The sequence below is a fragment of the Trichophyton benhamiae genome (genome assembly GCF_000151125.1).
Source record: "Trichophyton benhamiae CBS 112371 chromosome Unknown contig01293.0, whole genome shotgun sequence".
In the NCBI taxonomy this organism is placed as follows: Eukaryota; Fungi; Ascomycota; class Eurotiomycetes; order Onygenales; family Arthrodermataceae; genus Trichophyton; species Trichophyton benhamiae.
The window spans coordinates 606,909-629,312 of record NW_003315113.1 but is presented as its reverse complement, the minus strand read 5'-3'; the positions used below and the strand labels follow the sequence as shown (position 1 = coordinate 629,312).

The window sequence follows — 22,404 nt, the reverse complement described above, 5'->3', positions numbered from 1 at the left end:
GGCTCTCCAGGCATCAGGGGACGTGTCGACTGTCTGTCTGCCTCAAGTGCCCAAGGACGCAGCGGAGCTCCAATCAGGAGGGCCGGCCAGGGTCTGAGCTGAAGCCGGCTGCGCCTCTGATCCTCCTCGACTCGCGCAGGTCGCATCGCATCCTGTCGCCTGGGATGAAGCAGGAGACGACGGCGGTTCTGATGGGATGGAGGACGATAACTTCTGGGACGACGGGGTCGACGATTCCGCGTACGATGCGCTGCTCGAGCTGGAGCAGGATGCCTACCAGACACCGCAGCAAGGGGCCGTGGTGCCACCATCTAGAGAGACGACGCAGCAGCAGCAGCAACGGCAGCTTCAACAACATGACCAGCCTGTCTCGCGGCCTGTCCGGCCCTCACTAATTCGCCATTCGACGAGCAATACCTCGAGTAGCACTGTTGAGCAGAGGAGGAGACGGCGGAACCCTGCTCAGCATCTCCGGCCGGCGCTGAGCTTTGGGGATACGGATTATCAGCAGTGGGATGCCAGCGTTCTCGACAAGGACGACGGTCTAGATCTGGTGGACGAACAGGATGCTTTACTGGAAACACCGGGAGAATCTGGCGAAGGAGTCGGCCAGCAGCTGGGCTATACCAGTGCCTCTCTTGCGCCGGGACAATGGCGTCGAATTACGGCGGACGAGCCCGGTGTGATGGTAGAGCCCATGCAAACAGACGGGCTGCAAGGAGGCAATGCGGACACCACTTCGTTCCATACCCATCCATTTGAGGGTGCCCATGTTGAAGAGCTGAAGGACCAGATTGAACAGGTATGGGGGTTTTTATTTTTAATCTATACCTACCAATTGCTGAAGATACGGGAAGCTAATTGTATATATGTAAAATGAATAAAGCTGACTCGAGAACGAGAAAGGCTTGCTCAAGAACTTGCAGCAGCAACAGCTTCAGAGGAAGCTCGAGCTGGTGAGATTGCCATTATACGGGCTAATCAGGTAAAACTTGAAAAGAATCACAACCGCCAAATTTCCGCGCTGAAAAGCGCCATGGAAGAGGAAACTAGGAAATACCGAGCAGAGATTGAAGCTGCTCTGATGGAGAGCAAGCGGCTGGTTGCTGAAAATGGATTTCTCAAGCATGATTTGCAAGAAGAGGCCTACCGCGCTTCTAAATTGCAGCATAGCTTCCGGAACAAGCCCAAGGATGATAAGCCGCACCCTGCAACCCCAAGGAAGAGCAAGTCCCTGCCTCTTAGGGACGGATTTGATGACGATGAGCTCATGGTGTCTCCTTCAAAGTCTACCGGAAGGAGATCCAAGCGGGCGACCCCAATGACGTCGAACAAGCGAAAACGCGCGGTTGATGATTCCCCAATACCTCTTGCGCTTCAGCTGAGTCAGTCTCTCGGGGGCAGTGCTGACGATAATGGGAACGCTGAAACTCCCGGAGGAGGAAAAGAAGAGACCCCTGAAGAGAGTCAACAAAAGCAGCAGCAGCAGCAGCAGCCCAAGCGAGAGGACCGTAACATGCGGTATATGCGGCTTATCCTTAATCACCGTACATACCCAAGGAATGCTCCTGATATGGAGGTGTTTTCAAGCATGTATTTCCCGTCCGAGCCGGACCGCAAGTTCTCGTCGATTGTCATACAGTCGATTACCGCGCAGAGCAGCAGCAACTATGCGGTGGAATATACCAAGGCCATAGCGTCGTTATGGTCACGCGCTTTGAAAGAGCATTTCCACAGCCCTATTGGCATGTTCATGTCAATAGTGAAATTCATCCTTCACTTAGATCTGCATAAGCTGGCTCCCTGCGTCATCGAATCTATTGTGCCGGTGCTCCAGAACTCCGGATACATCAATGGCGTGCCTCGGTTCACCAGTTCCCCAGTATCGCATGAAAATCTGGGGAAGGTCAAGAGGACGCCTCAGAAAAAGCTGGACCACCGCGTCAGCTCCACAGAGGCACTCGAGATACTTTACCTGATTGTCAGTGGCTGTCAGCAGAACAGGCAGGCACTAGAGCTGTTCTGGCGCTGCGTGGGATACGACTTTATCCTGATCATGCTGAATTCATACCAGCAGCTCAACGATATCATTCTGACGTTGAAGATCCTAGCCTGTGGCCAGCTGACCAACACCTTTGGACCAATCTGTGACTCAGAGTCGCAGCAGCTAGAGCATGAAAAGTACATCATTGACAGGGCAGCTAACCTGCTTAGCGAGCTGCCATCATCCGATGAAGGGGAGAAACCGTACACGGCTTGGGAAATCACCACTCTGCGGGTCGAGGTGATGCTGTTCCTGAACGAGATTGCCTTCTCCATACCAAATCCAGAACGGAACCGACTTGGTAAAATGATTGCCTCACATCCGAGTGCTCTAGCCCGCGCCTTTCGGTCTATGCATGACGAGCTTGATGCTATGTATTCGAACCCCCCAGAGCGGGACTTGCATGCCACTTTGGTCAACGGTCTGACCCGCTTTGTGTATGGTATTATCAAGTTGTTCCCAGGCCAGGTCGACCTACCTTCACGGCTCCGTGCTGTACCAGGGGCAGTACAGAAACACCTTGTTGTTCTGACCCGTTTGGCATTCAGTGAAGGATTGCTGCTAGAAGCCGGAATATCTGATCAGACTGTTGAGATGACCCATGAGCTGCTAGAGGATGCTATCAACCCACAGGAAGCAGAGGCACTGGTAGAGGCATTCCGATCAAGCAAGACAGATGAATGATTGATAGTGATAACCTTACGTGAGGTTCTAGTCTTCCTTTATACTGTGCTACAGGATATCAATGTAGCGCAGTTGACAGACATTCAAAAAGAAAACTCATCACGTCCCGCTCATCTAAAGGGACGTCCTTCAGAAGCGGGTTCCAGACGGTTATACATGTCCTTCCACCAAAGGAGGCAGCTCACTTTGAGCCTTTTTTTTTTTTTTTTACTATAAAAAAAAAAGGGAGCCCCCCTGCTTTCCTGCTTTCCAGCTCTCTGCTTTGGCCAGTCAAGGTATCATCAACTCTCAGCTTCTCTGCCAACCACAAACAGTGAGTTGTCTGTTTGACTATACCCAGGGTGAATGCTTGCTAATTTGTATATTTTAGAAGCAATCAAGCAAGCACAAACAGCCCTACCTGCTCTGCTATCCTTTGAATAATAAAAAAAAAAAAAACAAGAGAAGAGTAAGTCCTTTCTTCCATGTATCATCAAAGACCAGAAACCCAAAGTCTGCAAAGAGGCCTGACACGATAAATAGGAAGATGTCTTGCGAACAGTGGTCGGTCTTCTACTCCTGCGGCTGCGAGGTCACTTTGAGACGAGATAGCCCCGATTGTGACGGGACCTGCGGCGACGACGACACCCTCGTCTTTCTTCCCGATGAAAACTCCTTAGACATCTGCGGAGAGTGTAATTGCGGCCCGGTGTACATGTCGCCCCCTAGAAGCAGCTCTGAGGAGGAAGATGACGACGGGGACGACGATGACGAGCAGGAGGAGGCTGAAGCCGGAGACGAGAACAAGGATGAGAACGAAGATGAGAACGAAGATGGCGAAGACGAGGACGACGATGAGGACGAGGAGTAGCTGTGCAGTAACTGCGTAACTGCCCCCTTACGCAGCCAGGCTGGAATTGAGGCGCATGAAGTTGGATCCTTCGACTTGGAGTCGCTAAGCAAGGGTATCCGCGACTCCCCCGATGGCTGCCAGACAGGATAATAAGACGGAGTAGTTGAATATCAGATGTCATTGCTGCCCCTGAGCAGAAGTCGTACAAGAACAGCACGTAAATCTAACAGCATCTCCATCTCCATCTTATACAACGTCTTCTTCTTCTTCTCCTTCTTCTTCTTCTTCACATAATAGTAGTGGACGACCCCCTGATGCGCTCAGGGCCCGCCTCTCTAGAGCGATGCCCACCGCCGCCTCCATTGGCCCTCCCCCCCTGAATCCGCTTTCATTAACCCGCAGGCGGAGCAAGAAGCAAATAATAATAATATCGCCCGCAGCAGGTATTATTACCCATGGGGGTTCTCTGGCAAATAAAACCAATCCAGCTAGCTCGCCCGCCCGCTGGATAGAAGGAAGAAAAGAAAGCAGAGCAAAAATGACGTTTTAATCAGGAGATTCTCCCTTTTTTGCTGCTGCCTGAAAAGGGCCCGGGGAAGAAAAGAGGAAAAGGGGGCCGTCTTCGTGAAAACCTCGTCTCTCTCTCTCTCTCTCTCGCTCTCTCTCTCTCGCTCGACCTCCTAGATAGCTATTAATTCGCCGGCCCAGCTCCCTTACCACCCCCTGCTGATCAGGTCGAGTTCGAGCCGTGGCACCCAAGAAGATGGATCCAGCGTCGTATGTTGATCCGAACCTGACGCAGCCCGACCTGCTGGTGCTCAAGTGCCTGCTGCGAGAGGCGGAGGGCCAGCCGGAGACGCAGACGCAGACGCAGACGCAGACGCAGACGAGCAGCGGACTCGCCGGCAATGATAATAATGGAGCGAGCGGCCGCAGGACGAGGACGGGAAGAAGCAATGGTACGGCAGTTTTAACTTGGGCAGACGTCGCATTTCTTCTTCTTCTTCTTATTTATTCTGCTTCGGCTGCTAACCAGCTAGTTTCAGGCACCTACTCGCGAGCTTCGGACGACAGAGCTGCAGACGACGCGGAGGACGAGCGAAAGACCATCGAGCACCTGCGGAACCTGAACGACCCGGCGCATGCAGACTTCGATCCGACCGTCTTCGTCTCGTGGGACACGCAGAAGCTGCCCTTCCCGGCGGCGGTGCAGCAATGGCTGATCGGGCCGTACATCGCCAGGGCGCGGCGGCTTGTCCGGGTCGAGACGGACGTGGCGATGCTCACACACCTGCTGCTGTACTTCAGCACCTCCGTGCCGAGCGCGGTGCTGCTCTTCTGCCGCTTCAGCTGGCTGCACGGCGTGCTGCACTTGCTGGTGCAGGCGTGGTACATGGGCACGTACACGCTGATGATGCACCAGCACATCCACATGGGCGGCATTCTGAACCGCAAGTACTGGCTGTTCGACATGCTGTTCCCTTACATCACGAACCCGCTGATGGGCCATACGTGGAACTCCTACTACTACCATCACGTCAAGCACCATCACGTCGAAGGGAACGGGCCCGAGGACCTGTCGTCGACGATCCGCTACCAGCGAGACGAGCTGCGTGATTTCCTGGCGTACGTGGGCCGGTTCTTGTTTCTGGTGTGGATCGAGCTGCCGCTTTACTTTGCGCAGAAGGGCAAGTATGGGATGGCGGCGAAGGCTGCGGGCTGGGAGCTGAGCACGTACGCTGTGCTGGCGGTGCTGTTTGTGCGCGTGGATGCGCGGGCGACGGTGTTTGTCTTCCTGCTGCCGCTGCTGCTGATGCGGATTGCGATGATGGTGGGCAATTGGGGCCAGCATGCGTTGGTGGACGAGGTCGACCCTTCGTCTGACTTTCGCTCCAGCATCACCCTGATTGATGTTCCGGTGAGTGTCCTTGCATATACAGCCGGTGATAATGTGCAAGTACTGACAATTGGCAGAGTAACCGGTTCTGCTTCAATGATGGATATCATACATCGCATCATCTGAACCCACGACGGCACTGGCGAGAGCATCCGGTGGCCTTCCTGACGCAGCGGCAGCGGTACTCGCAGGAACAGGCACTTGTGTTCCGCAACATCGACTACATCATGATGACGGTGAAGCTGCTGCAGAAGGACTACGACTACCTGGCCCGATGTCTGGTGCCCATTGGAGAGAAGCAGATCAGCATGACGATGGAAGAGCGGGCAGCGATGCTGAGAACCAAGACCAGACGGTTCAGCGAGGAGGAGATTGCTCGGTTGTTCAAGTAGATAATATATTATTATAAAAAGTACGTACATAAGGGCATGCATGCATGGACGGGACATAATTTTATATAGAGGTCTTTTCAAAAAAAGAGATAGATATTATATATACAAAACATTAATTTCTTATATACGTCTATAAACGTAAAGCATTTGGAATGGAGTGAGGATCTACAAGTTGAAGCAGTTGGCGTAGAAGGAGACGGTGGCCGGCCAGTCAGAGAAGATGCCGGCAACGCCGACCTTCTGGGCCAGGACATCGACGACACGGTAGATGTCGCCGTCGTCCTTGATGGCAGCGGCAATGGAGGAGTAGTAGAAGTCGCCGGAGGCCCTGACCTTGTTCAGGGGCCCCGAACGCTCCAGGGACCAAGTGGTGAGCTTGATGCCGGCCTTCTTTGCAGCGACGGCGTAGTCCGAGGGGACGATGTTGTTGCCAGCATCGAGCTTGAGCAGGGCATGGAAGGCCGGGGAGAGCGTGCGGATGCCGGACTGCTTCAGCTGGGCCATGGTGGCCGTGGCCTGGCGGGCGCCCTCGGGGGTATCCGGGCGGGAGTCGAGGAACATGGCCTGGCGGGCGTAGTCGGCGTCGTGCCTGTTCCAGAAGTAGATGTCGTCGATGGAGAAGGACTGGAGGAAGACCCGGTCGGGGCTGATGCGGGCGGCGCGGTACTCGTCGATGAGCTGCTGGGCGTACTGCTCCTGCGAGTACTTGCCCATGAAGGGCATGGGCACCTCGGGGGCCTTGAGCTCCGGGGTGAACTTGAGCCCGTACATGTCGACGACGCGCATGTACTCCTTGTGCGAGAGCAGCTGGCCGCAGGTCGAGGCGTACAGGTCGGTGCGGAACTTTGGGGTGCCGTCCATGTACTCGGCGACGGTGGTGGCTCTGGGGTTGAAGCCGTCCATCTTGCCGCAGAGGCTCTTGAACTCGGCCAGGGTGATGTCGCTGGTGCAGCACTTGGCCGTGGCGGGCCTGCCGCCGGCCGCGGGCGTGAAGGGGACGCTGCACTTGGCCGCCAGCTCGGGCACGGCGAGGATGTTGGTCGTCGTGTGCAGGTCGCACTGCGAGTGGCGGCAGACGAGCTGGAGGTCGCGCGTGAAGGCGACGTCGCACTCGAGGATGCCGGCGCCCATGCGAGCGGCCGCCGTCAGCCCGGCCAGCGTGTGCTCGGGGAACTGCAGCGGCGCGCCGCGATGGCTGATGGAGAAGTCGGAGGAGTGCAGCCTGCCGGGCGTCTTCTCGTACAGGCTCGCGCAGGCGGCGAGCTTCTCCTTGAGCGGGCCGGCGGGCATCAGGTCGACGAGGAAGCCTGGCCGCACGCCGACGTCGACGTTGGCGATGCGCGAGCCGCCGCGGCTGTGGGTGCTGCTGCTAGGCGCGGCGGCCACGGCGGAGGCCATCAGCAGGATGCTCAGCTTCATCTTTCTTGTCTCTTTCTTGTCTCTGGGTATCTCTCTGGTATCTCTCTAGTCTTGATGTCTGGGTATCCTGTCCTGTCTGGCATCTGTCTGTATCTCTGTGAGCAGAGGCGGCCTATTTAACGACAGCGACGCCAGGCCCGGTCCGCCCTCAGCGCTGCCGCCGGCCTTGCCATCATCCTTCACACATGGACGAGGCCGCCGCCGTGATTGGGAGAGACGGTCGTCGGCAGCGTCCAGGGGCGGCGGAGCGAGGCTCGTATCACCGCATAGTGAGAGATAGTTAAGGCCGCAAGCAAGCACTGCGAGGCCACTTTAATGACGCTCGCGAGGCCACTTTCTGGCGGCGGTTGAGCAGTCGGAGGTGAAGGCGAGCCCACCGCATCCACCCGCAGCGCTAGCAGCAAAGTAAGACATGGAAGACATGGAAGACATATAGACGACGATATAGACGACGATATAGATAATAAAGATAGTCATAAGAGTACAAAGAGAAGAGAAAAAAAGAGAAAAAGAGAAAAAACTGCACCAGCCGGGACTCGAACCCGGGTCCTAACATTGGGAATGTTAGATCTTACCCTTAGACTACTAGTGCTGCAGCAGCTCTTACTCAGCAGAGACGCTAGAAGGCAGGAAGGAAGCAAGAGAAGGGGGACTAAGAGGGAGTAAGGAGTAGGGGGTCGACGGGAAGGAGGACGAGGAGGAGACAGAAGAGAAGAAAGAAGAGAAGAGAAGGAAGACTTGGGCTGGGGTTAAGGATGTCTTCTCTTGCCTGCTGATAACTAGTTACTGTAGAGGCTGCTCTGCTGTTCGGCACTGCAAGACCGCCATACTGATCTGTATCTATCCATGGATATCTCCCCTGGACTGCAAGAGCGTATCTACAGAGATGAGAGGCGGGCTTAAGGTCTTCCTACTGCACGAGCAATGCCTTCATCGCCTCAAGTTGGTTGTGGCCTGGGTTGGCCGCAGACCCGGTACATCCTCAACCCATTCAGCCGTGGAAACCTTGCTGATCACCCTCAGCCGAGCTCTGCGGCGCCCTCTGTCAGAGTAGATGCTAGCTAGATACTCGCAAATGAACAGACTGCAGTCAAAAACAGGTTGATGGTTCCAGGCCTTGTTCCCGTCTAGGGGGGAAATGGGCTACCACGGTATCAGTCGAATGATACTCCGTACAGACCCCGCCGTTGGGTACCCATATATCCCTCGATGTATATACACACATATATATATATATATATAAACACCCGCGTGGTAACACACCATTCATCATGACTTCTCAGAACAGCCATCTTGACAACCGGCTAAAAGATGGATGGCACTATCATCCTCACCGGTGCAACCGGCGGCCTGGGAAAGGAGCTAGTAAAGAAGCTACTGCGGCGCCCTCAGTCCTACACACTCATCTTCCCCGGCCTCTACCAGAAAACGACCCAGGCAGCCGATCTGCAGCGGATTATCAATTCTCATGGCAAAAGAAACCACGTAGCGAGCATACCGGAAGTTAATCTTGCCCGGTTCGATGACATCCGTGCTTTCGTCTCGGGTATCAATAAAACAGTGTCGGCCGGCACGATACCCCCTATTCGTGCGCTAGTCTTGAACGCAGCTCTATGCTACGATTTAAGCGGTATCCGGCTCACAGACCAAACAGGAGAGAAGCAGCACCCGCCCTTCGAGATGAATTTCGCTGTCAACTTTCTTGCCAATGTCCTCCTTTCACTCCGGCTCCTCCAGTCCATGGACAAACAGCACGGCCGTATCGTCTATACATCCAGCTGCACACATGATCCCCGTCGGCCAGAGAACGAGTATTACAAGCCAGGCAAGCTCAAGTGGGACGTAGCTGAATTGGCACATCCAAACATGCACAATCTCGACAAAGACGGAGCTATGGAGTCCATGAGGCGATACGGCGCCTCAAAACTAGCCCTGGTTACTTTTATGTGAGTTTAAGTTTCAACCCACCCGCTCCGTTTTCAACATGCGAGTCAAGAAGGACAAATATATGGGTATCACTGGTTCTAACGTATACGATCCCCCCAGGCATGCCTTGAGGAAACGTCTAGATAAAACTCCAGACCTCAACAATATAAGCATTGCAGGTGTCGACCCCGGCGCAGTGTTACACGACAACATAGTGCAGAGGGCTTCATGGACAAACCGAAACTTCACATTCCCGTTGATGCAGCTGTACACCCGATGGCTGGCCCAGCACCTGTGGCCGAACGGGCTCTTCCGCACCGCCGAGAAGTCTGCACAAGACCTGCTGTCTGCAACGCTAGATTCCAAGCACTCCTGGACACATCCCACAGAAGCATACTTTAACGGGAGTGAGCAAGCTCAGACAGCTGTAGAGGCAAAAGACGAAAAGAGGCAACAAGAGCTGTGGGGGTTGAGTTTGCATTATGTAGGTCTGGACGACGAAAGCCAGACAGCCCTAGCCTGATCGAACCCTTAATTTTTTTTTTTTTCCCTTGAGCTTGAGCGGAGACGGGAGCGTGGAACTCCAGATTTTCTGGAGCAACTCTATGGGATGATATTCTCCGTAGCTCCGATTCAGATTATTTTATTATTTTGAGAGCTTGACACACAAACCCCTCCGGTTCGTGTCTGCGTTTTGAACTCAACTTTTAAATTAATCGGTACACCCCGAGATCCACAGTTTTTCTAGAACAGACTGTTCCCTCGTGGAAATGGACACAAAGCACACAAAGGACACAAAGCAGACCTGCTATGCAGCGAAGATATATGCAAATGAAATATATATTGGCAGCTAACGTGCAGTCCACATTGCAGTCATAAATAATGATATTGATAATGAATAACACTTCAACTTGATGTCAAAAGAACCTTAAAACTTTAACTTTATTTAGTCATGTGACCTGGCTAGTTGAGTTACACGTGCATTGCTGACATAATCCCAGGTGTTTCTCGTTATATAAAAAAAGTCTCGTCATTGTTTATGGAGTTGCTGCTGGAGAAAAGACCGGTTAAAGGGGGTGGGGGGATAGAAAAGAAGAGACATGGAAAAAGCACAAAGAGAGAGAGAGAGAGAGAGAGAAGAGAAAGGAGAGTCGACACAGAAGAAGCAAAGAGCGCTCGCCTATTAATAGATGTTCTCGAAGACGCCACCACATGGAGGGACCGACAAGGCCAAAACATCCAAGGAAATGCACATCCCTTCCCGCAGACGAGGAGATGCAAGATGCCTGCAGATACGATGAAACAACGGACTTGGTCGCCTCTTCTGCCCGCCCGCGCGATGTCCACCTTCGCAGCGGCCTTTATTGGCCTGCGAGAAGAGCGGATCAACCCGTCCGGAGTGGGAACGCACTCGTATCGAACTCGACCAGAGCCGTCTTGGATGGAGCTCTCGACCTGGGCAAGCTCTGCAGCCAGGACGGCGTACAGGCGCAGGGATGCCTCTCAATTCTTCCTGGTTGATATAATTAATAAGTGCATAATAATAATTAAGATAAACCGCCAACGGCGCACTCGCTCTTCCTCTCGTTTCTCCTCACTTTTCTCTCCAGCCCCCAATGAGTTTCTGTTCCTCGTCTTCTCCTTGACCGATTGATGCCGATACTTCTGCTGTCCGACTGCCTGCCGCTGCCATGTCCAAGGAGAACGTCGTTGTTGACATCGAGGCGGGTGTGCGAGACGGGGACAGCAGTGACGGTGTCATCCTTGATGTCGCTGTCGCCCGCCCAGGCACTGCTGCCGGCCTCAAGACTGCGCCAGACGGCCATACAATTCTTGTCCCCCAGCCCTCAGATTCTACAGAAGACCCTCTAAACTGGTCCTCGGCGAAGAAGTGGATAGTCCTTCTCATCATCTCCTTCGCGGCCTTCTTGCCCGATTATGGCTCTGCTGTTGGCGCTGTCACCCTCCTCCCGCAGGCCGAGTAGGTCACCCCATATGCGTCTCTCTCTTCAATTATATGCTTGCTGACGGTAATAGGATATGGCATATGACACCGGACGAGGTCAACCACTCTCAGGCTGGAAATGTCTTTATGCTTGGAGTCGGAGGTATCGTCACTGTCATTTGCTCCGCCTACTTCGGTCGTCTTCCGGTACTCTTCTGGTTCATGGTCGGTGCCGTCGCTACCGCCATCTGGTGCACCGCTGCCCAGTCATTCGAGTCTTTCATGGTACGATTCCCTTCCAGTATACGGACTCATTCGATTACATGTATACTGATTTAATTGTACAGGCTGCGCGCATTCTCAATGGTTTCTTCTCTACCGTCGCACAGGGGGTAAGTCTCTCTCCGATGTATATATATCAATGCATGTACCCGGCTAACAAAACAGGGCGGCCTCATGTTCATAAACGACATCTTCTTCTTCCACGAACATGCCAGGAAGATCAACGTCTGGTCCAGCTTTATTATAGTCTCGCCCTATCTCGGCCCCTTGCTCACAGCCTTTATCATCAACACCCAAATATGGCAGTGGGCATTCGGCGTCTACTCCATTGAGACTGGCCTCTGTTTCATCGCTATCATTCTCTTCATGGACGAGACCTACTACGACAGGAAGCTTCCTGTAGACCAACGGCCAGCCCGGGTCTCCCGTTGGAAACGCCTCATCGGCACTGAACAATGGCAATCCCGTCACCAGCGCAACAGCTTTAAGGATGCATTCATGCGACCCTTCATTGTCATAGCGAAACCAGCCATGTTAATCTCCTGCATCGTCTACCTTCTCACTTTCGCCTGGGTCGTCGGCATCAACACTACTCTTGCCATCTTCCTCGTACCCGTCTACAACTTTGGCCCCAAACAAATCGGATTTTTCTATTTCACACCCGTCGTTGCTGCTATTTTAGGTGAGATCGTCGGCCACTGGTTACACGACCGCGTGGCTAGCCTCGCCGCCTCCCGCAATCAAGGCCGATTTGAGCCAGAAGCCCGATACCTCGTTACCTGGATAAGCACTCCCTGCATCTGCGCCGGTCTCATCCTGCTTGGCTTTGCCCTTGAGCGTGAATATCACTACATGCTCGCCTCCTTGGGCTGGGGTCTCTACGTTTTCGGCATTATGATTACCACCGTCGCAACCAGCGCATACGTTCTAGATAGCTACCCAGAAGCCAGCGGTGAGGTCGCTGCCTGGCTCAACTTCTCCCGTTCCACGGCTGGTTTTATCGTAAGCTACTTCATGGTTCGCTGGGCCGGAGACCAAGGACCTATTCGTCAGTTTGGTGCCATGACAGGCATCTGTGGCTTCGCCTTCGTGATGCTATTGATATTCCAGTTTTTCGGCAAGAGAATCAGGCGCTGGGCTGGTCCGGTCAACTTTAAGACCCTCTAATGACTAAAAGTTTTTGCTTCTTTCTTTTCTTCTTCCATTCTACACTTACCTGTCTATAGCAAATTATTGTGTGTATATATATAATTTTGGGGGTATGCCGGCGGCTAGTGTCAACACCTTAGTTATAGATGAACGGAGGTTGTCATGTTTACACATTACAATTGCATATGCTTTTATGATTCATTCAATTTCTCCTGAGATGAGAAAGAAAAAGCAAAGCAAGACTCGCCCCACGCTGAACTTGATTACTAGGAACTGGGTTGTTGAATTAGTTTGATATAGACCACCGGCTTATAGACAGGGATAGAGAGCTCTCTCCGCGTTTGGCGAGGCAGTCCGTGGGCCCGGTCTGAGAGGCCCGACATTTTCTTCTGCAGTTTCAAGTATCTTTCTCTAGCTACAATATACAATACGTTTGTCTTTCCTTGACTCTATTTTCCTGGGATATACTATGGGCACTTCTGCAAACATTGGCACTGTCAACTGTGCTGAGAGGAACAAACCTAGGGCTGAAACCATACTGCTTCAAGTATTCAGAATACCCATCAAGGCTGTGATAGCTTTGCCATATCGCCACAAACGGCATATAGGCAGCTTGACTGAGATCATTTTATTCCACTGGATCCTTGTTACTTTCAATATGCACCTCCGTGGTTTTCATGATGCCACTAAGCTGTGATGCTCGAACTTCACGAAAATCAAGGTCCACCACGCCTTCACTACCATCTCCCCATATCCGTGAACGTGCCTTATACTCCCGTAGGGGATAACAACTTGACTCGTTAGTAGACAGCAACGAATCCTTCGGTATGAACACAGGGTGCTTAACTTGCTGCTCCCCTGAGTAGTGTTTGGATGCATATTTGTTGGAACTAGACTGCTGCGCAGTAGGGGTTTTCCCCATGACAATCTTCAGAAGCGGGCCAAGCGGAGGTATACAGGCAGCTATTATGATCAAATATTGCTCTGTATTCGTCCAGATGGTCAGGGAAATAGTGTCATAGGTATAATCGCTTCGGGCTGTTAGACTAGCGAGAAATATAGTCTTAATTATAGCCGCGATCATTGCCCTTGTTGCTTGTTAGTACTGGAATATGGCTACAGGTTTTGTTTGCTTTGGATATAGACGGAGACTTACACTATGCCCAGAGCCAAAACGCAACCAAGGCAGATTTTAGTTCTTCTTGACATCTGCAATTTCCATATGATGAAGATAGGATATATAGCGAGGAGGCCATCCGAGAAAGCTGAAAAGGCTGCACATATGTCAATCAGTTAACTAGTGTATTTTCTCAGGCCGGGGATGCTTGAAGGGGTGAATATACATACAGCCCTGAAAGAATGCATAGTCCCTTTGGTAGTGTGGTGGCCAGCAATATCCTGGTATATCCTGATCCCACAGTCGCGAAGTGGGTGTACACTGGCCAAAGATGGTAAAGACGCAAACGGAATTGATGACCATTAACATGGCCATAACCGTGTATAGAAATACCCTCTGTGGCCGAGAATTCACGACAATCCGTAACAGGAACAATATGACGGACACTTTACCAAAGTTCGTTGACATAACATGGCAGCCCTGCGAGATCCAATTGTATTTATTTGCATTGATGTACTCGGCTTCTGTGAGACTCGTGGCATGCTTTCCCAGGCCATGACGGACACTGGCTGTCAGTAGAGACGTATCCATAATGGCCAGTACCTAGAAAATGGTTAATATCAGCCGTTCTACTCGCTTCTACCCCTTTCTCTCTCTCTTTCTCTCTCCCGCCAAGTAGAGGAGGAATACCATCGAAAGGCACATGCTCATATCATCCCATCCCCAACTTGAAATAACCATAGTACGAGTGAAGATTCGAGCTGTCAGAATAACTGCTGCAACGCTGAACTCAGACCACATCACCGAAAGGAGCATGATGCTGTCACTCGGCTGGATAGATAACTGGCTATCCATTGAAAATCTATGGCCACGACTGGCAAAGATGTGATGATGCTGGTAAATTCACAAACTCGGGGCCGACAGGGGCATTATAATTCCTCCTGTACGCATAGGAGGTACAGAGATCGCCGTGTAGCCTCGGGATTTTCACTGTGATGGCGTGTGAATGGGGGATATCAAACAACAGCGAGTGAGATGGGTGTAAGCAGCAGCTGACTGGGGACGATGGTCTTTTAAGAAGGACGAAGAAGCCTGGGGGGCTACAGTACGGGCTGGATGGAAATGCAGCCGACAACTCCCTATCCCAAACGATAGCCGACCCGCCCTGCGAGCAGGTAGCCCGCCTTAGATCCAGCTGCATTGCGAAGTGTGAGGCCGTCGCTCATAGGCGGCGCGGGTATAGAGTGACACCGTATTTCATCCCCGACGGCGCTGTGACAGGGCGTATCACCGCATGTATAGTGGCACTATATCTGGCACCATTCAGGAAAGGAGAAGAACGGGACGGCTGATGCATAGAGCCGTTCATGACAGGCAGTTCATCCAAGAGCCATTTGCTGTCACTGTGATTCTTTCTCTCTGAATGTTTGGATAACTAGTGGTTGACTAGCTTGTTAGGCATAATTGCTTCTGCCAGGCCAGGGGCTCGCTCCCGCGGCGCTACTCCGTACATTTGATAGTTATCTTGATTGTCATATCAGAATAATAATCAGATGAATGGCCGAAGCATCATCACATCCATTATTGATGGTTCAAAATCTGCACATATAATACCAAATAGACCAGAATGAAGACCCTTTGCTAGCTAGCTATCCCGTCGATCGATGCCACGGATCCCCTACTCGCTTTTCCTGCGCGCGCACCGCATCGATCCTCTGCTGCCGCCGCTGCTTCGAGAATGCCGAGATCTTTGCTCTGCACGGAACGAGCTTCGTTGGCTCACTGAGTATGCACGGAGTAGGGATACGGGTCGTGAAAGCTGGAGGTGGAAGCAGAGGTTGCAGCTGCTCGTCCGGCAGAGAGCAGCTGGGAAGCCTTTGCAGTATATCCTTGGGGACCAGCCGTTTGGAGAATTGACAATACTCTGCAGAGAAGGAGTGCTGATTCCACGGTTAGATGAACACTCTCTGATTCTATTTCTGTTGATGTTATCCTAAGACGTCGCTGACAACTGTTAAATTCCTATTAATAGTCCAGATACGGAGTCCTATACCACGCGTATAGCACAGCGACTGCTGGCTGAGAACCGTCTTAACCCTACGAGAAGCATTCAAATTATCGACATATGCACTGGCACAGGCTGCATACCGCTGCTGCTTCACTCTCTTCTTGCGTCCTCGGTTCCAACCATTTCGATCATTGGGGTTGATATCAGTGCCACGGCTCTCTCTCTTGCAAAGAAGAACCTCGAATATAACATTGGAAACGGATCCTTACTCTCCCGCGCACGAGACGAAATCCACTTCGTGCATGCTGATATCCTAGACCCTTGTTATCTGGAATCAGATGGCTCAGAGTTAGGCGAGATGCTCTCTCGATCAAACCAGGGTCACAGCAAAGGATTGGATCTACTGATATCAAACCCTCCGTACATATCACCCAGGGATTTCACAAATGGAACGACAAGGCGTAGTGTACGTTTGTATGAACCTACATTGGCATTGGTACCTCCGGAAATTCAGCATCTGGGGATAACATCAGACTCGGCCAGGGCTGATTCCTTCTACCCTCATCTATTAGCCGCCTCAGCAAAGCTTGAAGCCCGTTTCACCGTTTTAGAATGCGGTGATCCAGCTCAGGCCCGAAGAGTGGCTGCCATGGCTGATGATACGAGGCAAAATTCATCTTGGAGCTCTCAGAGAAACGTGAAGACGGAGATCTGGCGTTGTGACTGGGACGCTTACTTACACGAAACTACTGAGAATGTTTCTTTTGACGATCAGGAAGAATCAGCAACTTTGGATGTCACAGCCAAGCCTGATCAAGGGGCTCGAGCGGTTGTGCTTTCGAGATGCTGATCAGGAGTTTTATGTTGGATTGGAACAATCTTGACATAAAAGGAAAAACGGAGGGATGGGGTTTTCTATACTGAGGCATTTGCGTGCATTTTACGGAGTACTTTGAAGGGTCGTATTCCCATCAACAATCAAATACGTACAGTTCCCACCAAACGAAACTGGAGCTCTGTCTGATGAGCCTCACAAGGAGAAGGAGATAAGATTAAAAAAGAAAAGAAATTGCGGCGTCAGCTTTGAGCAATGATAGCCCGGGAAAGCCTTGGTCAAAGTGTGAAACGTATCTGGCGAAATACCCTATGCGGTGCTACTGTGGCTTAAAGTATAGAAAGAAACAACGACCACGGTATCGAACTAGATACTCCATACTCTGTACTGGCCGAAATAATGACCAAGAGTGTTATATAAGATCGGTGGATATAAACATTCCAGGACCTGAAATATCTCTAAACAGCCCTCCGCGCGGGTTGGCCCTTCGTCACCGGGATGACAGTCAAAATATGCAACAGTACAACCATCTGTTGTCGCGAAAAGTTTGTTCTGCAGACGCAGGTGCTGCAGAGCTGTTCTAATGCACACATGAGAGAAATAATGAGGTTGATTATGTACGTAATTTGGGCTATCCTTATGATAACAATTATCAACAAGTCAGGCCAACCTGACGCCGAGCAGCAGAGCAAGGTTATATATGCAAGGACGTTGAAGAAAGGTAAAAGCAGCAGGAAATAGAAATGGGGATATGTGCGTGAAGGTCATGAAACAACCCTGCTCTATGCAGAGAAGAAGATACGAAACACGAAAGTGGAAGGGAAAACTATACAACAAAGCTCTAGTCACCTAGGCACGAGGGATATCAATATGCAGAAAATGAGCCAAATAAAAGATTTCTAAGACCCAAAGCTGGCGGGCATGAGGGATATTACATGGCAGCAAAGAGCATGCCAGCACCTGCCAGTCCAACCGCAGCAACACCGAGGACGAAATCAGGTCTCTTTGCTTGACCTGCGGCCTTGGAGCTAGGCGGTCTTGAGCCAGGGACACCAGTCTCAACTCCGGGAAGACCAGTAGCCTGGGTAACCTGGGCGCTTGTGACAGCATTTGGCACGCCGGTAGCATCAGGCACGCTGTTTTCGCCCGTTCCAATTTCCAAGATATTTGTTTCAGTGGAATTGAACCGGGTTGGAGCAATGGAGATTTCGTTGTTGTCGAGATCATAGACAAGATAGGCGCTGCGTAGCACAGTATCTCCAAGGATGGAGATAGAGCTTCCGGCAGGAGCAATGCCGAAGACGCAAGCCTTTGAGCCGTCTCTGAAGGTAGCCTCGTTGCCATTGGCGTCCGGTCCAAGATCAATCACTAGCTCGTCCATACCAACGGCGATCTGTGGGGACGAGAAGGTGAAAACGAGCTTTCTTTTGTCGTTGGCCATGGAGCAAGGAACGAAGGCAAGGTTGTTAGCCGGATCAAATACAGCATCGACAGAGTTATAGACCTTTGCTGCAAGGGCATCAGGAAGATAGCTCAAACTGCTGCCAGAGTCCATGGCGACGGCGACTGGCTGGGATGGAAATGTGTCGATACTGCCGTCAGAGCCAGTCCGGATACCAACACCGGTCAGGGCTACAACCAGGGAAGTATAGTCACCCCTGCTGGTATGGAGGACTGGGACGGTCTGCAACTTGCCCTGGAACTTGCCAGTGTCGATACCACCGAAAAGTATCTGGCCACGACTGGCACTCAGGTCATTGAGCCAGAGCGAGTAGGCATTGGAGCGGATGTGGCCGGCCTTGACGAGGGCAGCAGGAAGGTTGGGATACGACTGATCACCAGACCTGGTAACCTGGGCTTCACCAGCCTCATACCCAATTCCCAAAACACCGACTAGGATGGTATTAGCATTGTATGGTTCCCTCGTGATAAGGATGACATCAACTTACGAGGACTGGACGAGGTGTGTCCAATGGCAAACTGGAAGTCCTTCAATTTGATACCTCCGACGTTTATGACATCGGTAACATAGTCACCAGTGGCGCCCGATCCGTCAACATACGAGATGTTAAAGTCGTTGTTGACGAGCTGGTAGGTGCTAGAACTGGAGGAGTCGTATGTTCCGCCCTGGCTGCATGGCGCACGCCTCGAGCTGCAGAACCGGGATTCCGCAGTGTTAACCCATAAATCGCTGCTGCCTGTATCGATGTGGGCTCGAATTGTCTGAGGAGGCGTTCCAAGAGTGAGGTTGCAGAAGTATAGATTTTTCTACAGCTGTCAGCGCCACGTCCGTAGGAGCAAACACAACTCCAGCACTCACCTGGTTATCAAGATCCTGGCTGATGGTCTTGGTCGAGGCTCTTTTGGCGATAATATCTCTGTGGATGGGCTTTGCAACCTGGAAGCGCTCGATATCAAATCCGAGAACCGATGGGTTATCTCGCTTGACAACCTGCAGGGACTCGACGGCAGTGGACAGCAATGGAATCGCCGTCGCCAGCGACCAGATAAAGGAGTCGCCACGCATCTTGAAATGGAATATATAAAAAAGGAGAGGCCGTAAAGGTGGTTTGTATGCGAAGAAATCGGCAGCCACAGAAATACGGCGGCTTTTCTCTTCTTTATACGACAACCAAAGAAACCATGCAAATCACTTTTGTTTTCTTTTCTTTTTTGCTCCTTGCTCTTTGTCAGACAGCGATATTTCCTTTTTAACAATATTCAGAAAACGAAAACCTGATCCGGCGAGTCAGTTGGTGTATGACTTTTTAAGTGTACCAAAGGGAGAGAGTGGCGCGCGTACATGAATGTACATATATATATATATATATATATATATATATATAAGGAGGCGCCGACGATCAACAGTGACAACGGCGACTTTTATAACAATTCACAGGGAAGACGAGAACATGAGCAAGAGAGAAGAAGAAGATGAGTGAACGCAGGAAAAACCAAGACGAAGACGAGGAAGAAGAGCCAGACTGCGGCTGAGCCTGCAAGAGCGATTGCCCCCTGACAAAGTTCGATCCTCCGCCGCCCCCCAAGCGACCCTCCAGCCTCGTCGTTTGATAGGGCGCACTAAGGCATGGCAGCCCGGCTAAGGCGTGCCAGGACGATGGCTGCTGGGGGTACGATGCAAGGTGTCTCCGCCCTGGCACTATATTTAGGCTGTGACTTGACGCAGCGTACACGGCGTGGAGAAGCTGGAGGCCTCAGAAGACTGGAGACTGGCTGATACAGCAACACCGCCACAAGCGCCTCTAACTTTTTTGCTGTGTAATCTGTGAGCAAATTAGTCAAGCTGTTGGATGTGGATATCGTTTTGGAATATTATAAGTACAGAGTAGTAACTCGGTCGGTTGGTTAATTGTTGCAGCGTGCTTGTTGGGACCTCGAGTTTTTTGTCGGCGCCTGGGTTGGCTATTAGTTAGGTATGTATATGTTTGGCCAGTCGTCACCAGTGACGGTGAGGCCGGCTGCAAAGGCATCATCCATCAATCCATCCCATGGAATAAGACAGCAGCAACCTCAAGAGGGAAAGAAAAAATTAAACAAGGAACGAGAAGATAATTAATATCATTACATCGACGATTCATAGACCACCATGTGTACTCCATGCTCGCAACCATGCACAGCGACCAACGCGACTCGCATGCCGAGCAGAGCCCAGCGTAGACACGCAAGGATCTATCGCAACTGTGCCATGCTGGGCGCTTGGGGCCGACGATCACAATCGCTGCGATGGGGTTCAGGAATGCTGCCAGTCGCTCTGTCAATGGAAGCCCCAATCATGGTCTCCTCCTTGAGCTCGGCGTCATGAGACCTGGCCGTCTTCCTATCGGACGAAATGGTCATCATACTCGGCTCCTTCCGCTCGTTACCTGTCCGCTGGCTATCTGTGGATGCTTCGAGATCCGAGATCGTCGGCAGCGTGAGGTTCATGTTGTCCATGTTCTGGGCAGTTCGAGTTCGTCGTCGACGCCGAGATGTTCGCGTCTTGGTGTAGTATGAATAATGGGTGGGTCGCTGTTTCAGGTTGAACAGCGATTTGAACGTTGCCAGACAACACGTTATCACCGCCACGGCTGTTTCCATTGTGCTCCAGAACAAGAGCCAGGAGAGGGGCGGCTGGCTCTGATAGCCATTGCTCTTGATAATGCGGACCACCGAGATGGTGATGATACTGAAACCCAAAGCAAAGAGGATGACCAAGCCTGCTTTCTCTGGGCCTGGGAGGTTGGACCGCACGATTAGGACAATCGGAAGGACCATAACTGTAACTAGCAGTTAGTAACAGGGCCTTTTCTGTTACTCCCAAGGATAACACTCGCTTGGGCCATGCGATTGGACTTACTGCACACGTCTGTCACGATGTCCATTGCTGTGTTAAACCGCAAGCTTACCAGGGTGCGGTCGATGCTTCCCTTGTCAATACAATGGACTATTATAGGCCACCTCGTTAGCACCGCAAATGGAGGTATATAATGGCCATACTAATGCCCACTTACATGCTTCCAAGGTCGAACACCCCACGGGGAACAAAACCGCATTTATAGTCAGAGAGACTGCGCAGAGCACTGCCACTGCCCACCAGGCTTTCCGATAGTCGCTTAAATCCTGGATCAGCCTCCAGTAGAGCGCCATGAAACTTGCCTTGATGCAGTATAAACTTGCAGTAAACACTACATTATGTGCGTATACCAGCCGGATCATTTTGGTGATTTTTATCCCATACTCTGGTGGTGGGCGAGTGCCAGAAAACCCCTGGAGATGGATATATATCAATGGTGATACAATCGTGACCATCACTAGTTGGGCTACCTGTCCAAAGTAGCCAGCTATTGCAAAGGCATCATCCCAAAATAGCCGTCGTTGAAGCCATAATCTGATGGCTAGCCGAAAGATCATAACAACCGTCGTGAGTGCAAAAAAAGACCAGAGTATTATCTAAAGAAAGATGCACTGTTAGCAAAACGCACCCTCGGTTCAGATGATCAATCGGAGTATCATGAGATCTACGCACAAGAAGGGGGATCCTAGGTATATGCGTCAGTGCGACCGGCCGTTGGTTCCTGTCGAGAGGTTCGTTTGCAAATACTTTCCCCATCTCGACTGTTCAGCGGTTGAATGTCATATAAACCCTTTCAACTGAATATATAGATCAAATGGGTATCAATGTGCTGTCATTCTACACGGGTAGAAAAATCAAGTGCGAGGAAGGCCCAAGTTATCTCTTTTGATAATAACGAATAAACAAAAATTTGCGCCTCAAACAAGCTTCGGCCGCAGGCCTGGGAATTTGTTATTCTATATTTTGTCCAGCCCTCTCGGTTTCAGGAAGAGGATGAGAATAAGCTGACAGGCACCCGGAACTCCGTTCCTTCTATTAATACCAGCCGCGGGAACACCAGAGTCGACCTGAGAAGTGCTTTTTCAAGCCCGGTCTGTCTTGATAGTGCAGTCCAGACTGCTTTTGACAAACTGAGAATTATAAAAGAAAGCCTCCTCGGAAAAATTAAGAGCAGTGAGGGAAACAAAATGCAAAACGGAAGTCTGATTTGGATCACACAGCTTTAACTAATATGCAGGCTTGAACCATAGGATGCGGCAAATGCATGAGTGGCTCAAGGTGTCTTGTACCTAGTACGCCAGGAACACACAGGCCTCGTCTTCTCGTGTTCAAAATAGCTAACCCATGGAAACACTGCTAGCAAGGGTGGCATGGATATCCATCTTTAGCAATGAAAGACGCATCGAGACCATGTCTCGGACTACCTGCAATATGTAGGGCTAGTTCACAAGCTATCGCAGAGCGTGAGCATTCCGATATTGATGGTATCGTAATGTTTTCAGAGAACTCCCTGGATGCTG

At 51.4% G+C, this 22,404-nt stretch overlaps 11 protein-coding genes and 1 non-coding gene across 12 annotated transcripts; 7 read left to right on the top strand and 5 right to left on the bottom strand.

The window, feature by feature from the left end:
• Positions 1–196: 196 nt before the first annotated feature.
• ARB_04180 (DNA repair protein Rad26, putative) lies at positions 197–2,728 on the top strand (the record flags this gene model as incomplete). The annotated part of the gene is made up of 2 exons (XM_003017254.1): positions 197–802; positions 887–2,728. 2 exons carry the CDS (start codon positions 197–199, stop codon positions 2,726–2,728), a joined length of 2,448 nt encoding a protein of 815 aa, XP_003017300.1.
• Positions 2,729–3,422: 694 nt separating this feature from the next.
• On the top strand, positions 3,423–3,578 carry ARB_04179 (uncharacterized protein; the record flags this gene model as incomplete). Its single annotated transcript, XM_003017253.1, has 1 exon — positions 3,423–3,578. One exon carries the CDS (start codon positions 3,423–3,425, stop codon positions 3,576–3,578), a length of 156 nt encoding a protein of 51 aa, XP_003017299.1.
• A 745-nt stretch (positions 3,579–4,323) lies between these two features.
• ARB_04178 (uncharacterized protein) lies at positions 4,324–5,849 on the top strand (the record flags this gene model as incomplete). Its single annotated transcript, XM_003017252.1, has 2 exons — positions 4,324–5,478; positions 5,649–5,849. 2 exons carry the CDS (start codon positions 4,324–4,326, stop codon positions 5,847–5,849), a joined length of 1,356 nt encoding a protein of 451 aa, XP_003017298.1.
• A 165-nt stretch (positions 5,850–6,014) lies between these two features.
• ARB_04177 (uncharacterized protein) lies at positions 6,015–6,752 on the bottom strand (the record flags this gene model as incomplete). Its single annotated transcript, XM_003017251.1, has 1 exon — positions 6,015–6,752. The coding sequence occupies one exon, from the start codon at positions 6,750–6,752 to the stop codon at positions 6,015–6,017; it is 738 nt and encodes a 245-aa protein (XP_003017297.1).
• Positions 6,753–7,040: 288 nt separating this feature from the next.
• ARB_04176 (uncharacterized protein) lies at positions 7,041–7,388 on the top strand (the record flags this gene model as incomplete). Its single annotated transcript, XM_003017250.1, has 1 exon — positions 7,041–7,388. The coding sequence occupies one exon, from the start codon at positions 7,041–7,043 to the stop codon at positions 7,386–7,388; it is 348 nt and encodes a 115-aa protein (XP_003017296.1).
• Positions 7,389–7,789: 401 nt separating this feature from the next.
• On the bottom strand, positions 7,790–7,860 carry ARB_04175. The gene has a single exon. It is a non-coding gene; the product is annotated as a tRNA-Gly (tRNA).
• A 719-nt stretch (positions 7,861–8,579) lies between these two features.
• ARB_04174 (uncharacterized protein) lies at positions 8,580–9,717 on the top strand (the record flags this gene model as incomplete). The annotated part of the gene is made up of 2 exons (XM_003017249.1): positions 8,580–9,214; positions 9,315–9,717. The coding sequence occupies 2 exons, from the start codon at positions 8,580–8,582 to the stop codon at positions 9,715–9,717; spliced, it is 1,038 nt and encodes a 345-aa protein (XP_003017295.1).
• A 1,168-nt stretch (positions 9,718–10,885) lies between these two features.
• Positions 10,886–12,588, top strand: ARB_04173 (MFS transporter, putative; the record flags this gene model as incomplete). Its single annotated transcript, XM_003017248.1, has 3 exons — positions 10,886–11,175; positions 11,232–11,424; positions 11,587–12,588. 3 exons carry the CDS (start codon positions 10,886–10,888, stop codon positions 12,586–12,588), a joined length of 1,485 nt encoding a protein of 494 aa, XP_003017294.1.
• Positions 12,589–13,198: 610 nt separating this feature from the next.
• Positions 13,199–13,654, bottom strand: ARB_04172 (uncharacterized protein; the record flags this gene model as incomplete). Its single annotated transcript, XM_003017247.1, has 1 exon — positions 13,199–13,654. The coding sequence occupies one exon, from the start codon at positions 13,652–13,654 to the stop codon at positions 13,199–13,201; it is 456 nt and encodes a 151-aa protein (XP_003017293.1).
• Positions 13,655–15,351: 1,697 nt separating this feature from the next.
• Positions 15,352–16,789, top strand: ARB_04171 (uncharacterized protein; the record flags this gene model as incomplete). Its single annotated transcript, XM_003017246.1, has 3 exons — positions 15,352–15,638; positions 15,720–16,527; positions 16,688–16,789. The coding sequence occupies 3 exons, from the start codon at positions 15,352–15,354 to the stop codon at positions 16,787–16,789; spliced, it is 1,197 nt and encodes a 398-aa protein (XP_003017292.1).
• A 672-nt stretch (positions 16,790–17,461) lies between these two features.
• On the bottom strand, positions 17,462–19,057 carry ARB_04170 (aspartic-type endopeptidase (OpsB), putative; the record flags this gene model as incomplete). Its single annotated transcript, XM_003017245.1, has 3 exons — positions 17,462–18,423; positions 18,480–18,798; positions 18,851–19,057. 3 exons carry the CDS (start codon positions 19,055–19,057, stop codon positions 17,462–17,464), a joined length of 1,488 nt encoding a protein of 495 aa, XP_003017291.1.
• Positions 19,058–20,220: 1,163 nt separating this feature from the next.
• Positions 20,221–21,441, bottom strand: ARB_04169 (uncharacterized protein; the record flags this gene model as incomplete). The annotated part of the gene is made up of 3 exons (XM_003017244.1): positions 20,221–20,807; positions 20,888–20,974; positions 21,042–21,441. 3 exons carry the CDS (start codon positions 21,439–21,441, stop codon positions 20,221–20,223), a joined length of 1,074 nt encoding a protein of 357 aa, XP_003017290.1.
• Positions 21,442–22,404: the final 963 nt, after the last annotated feature.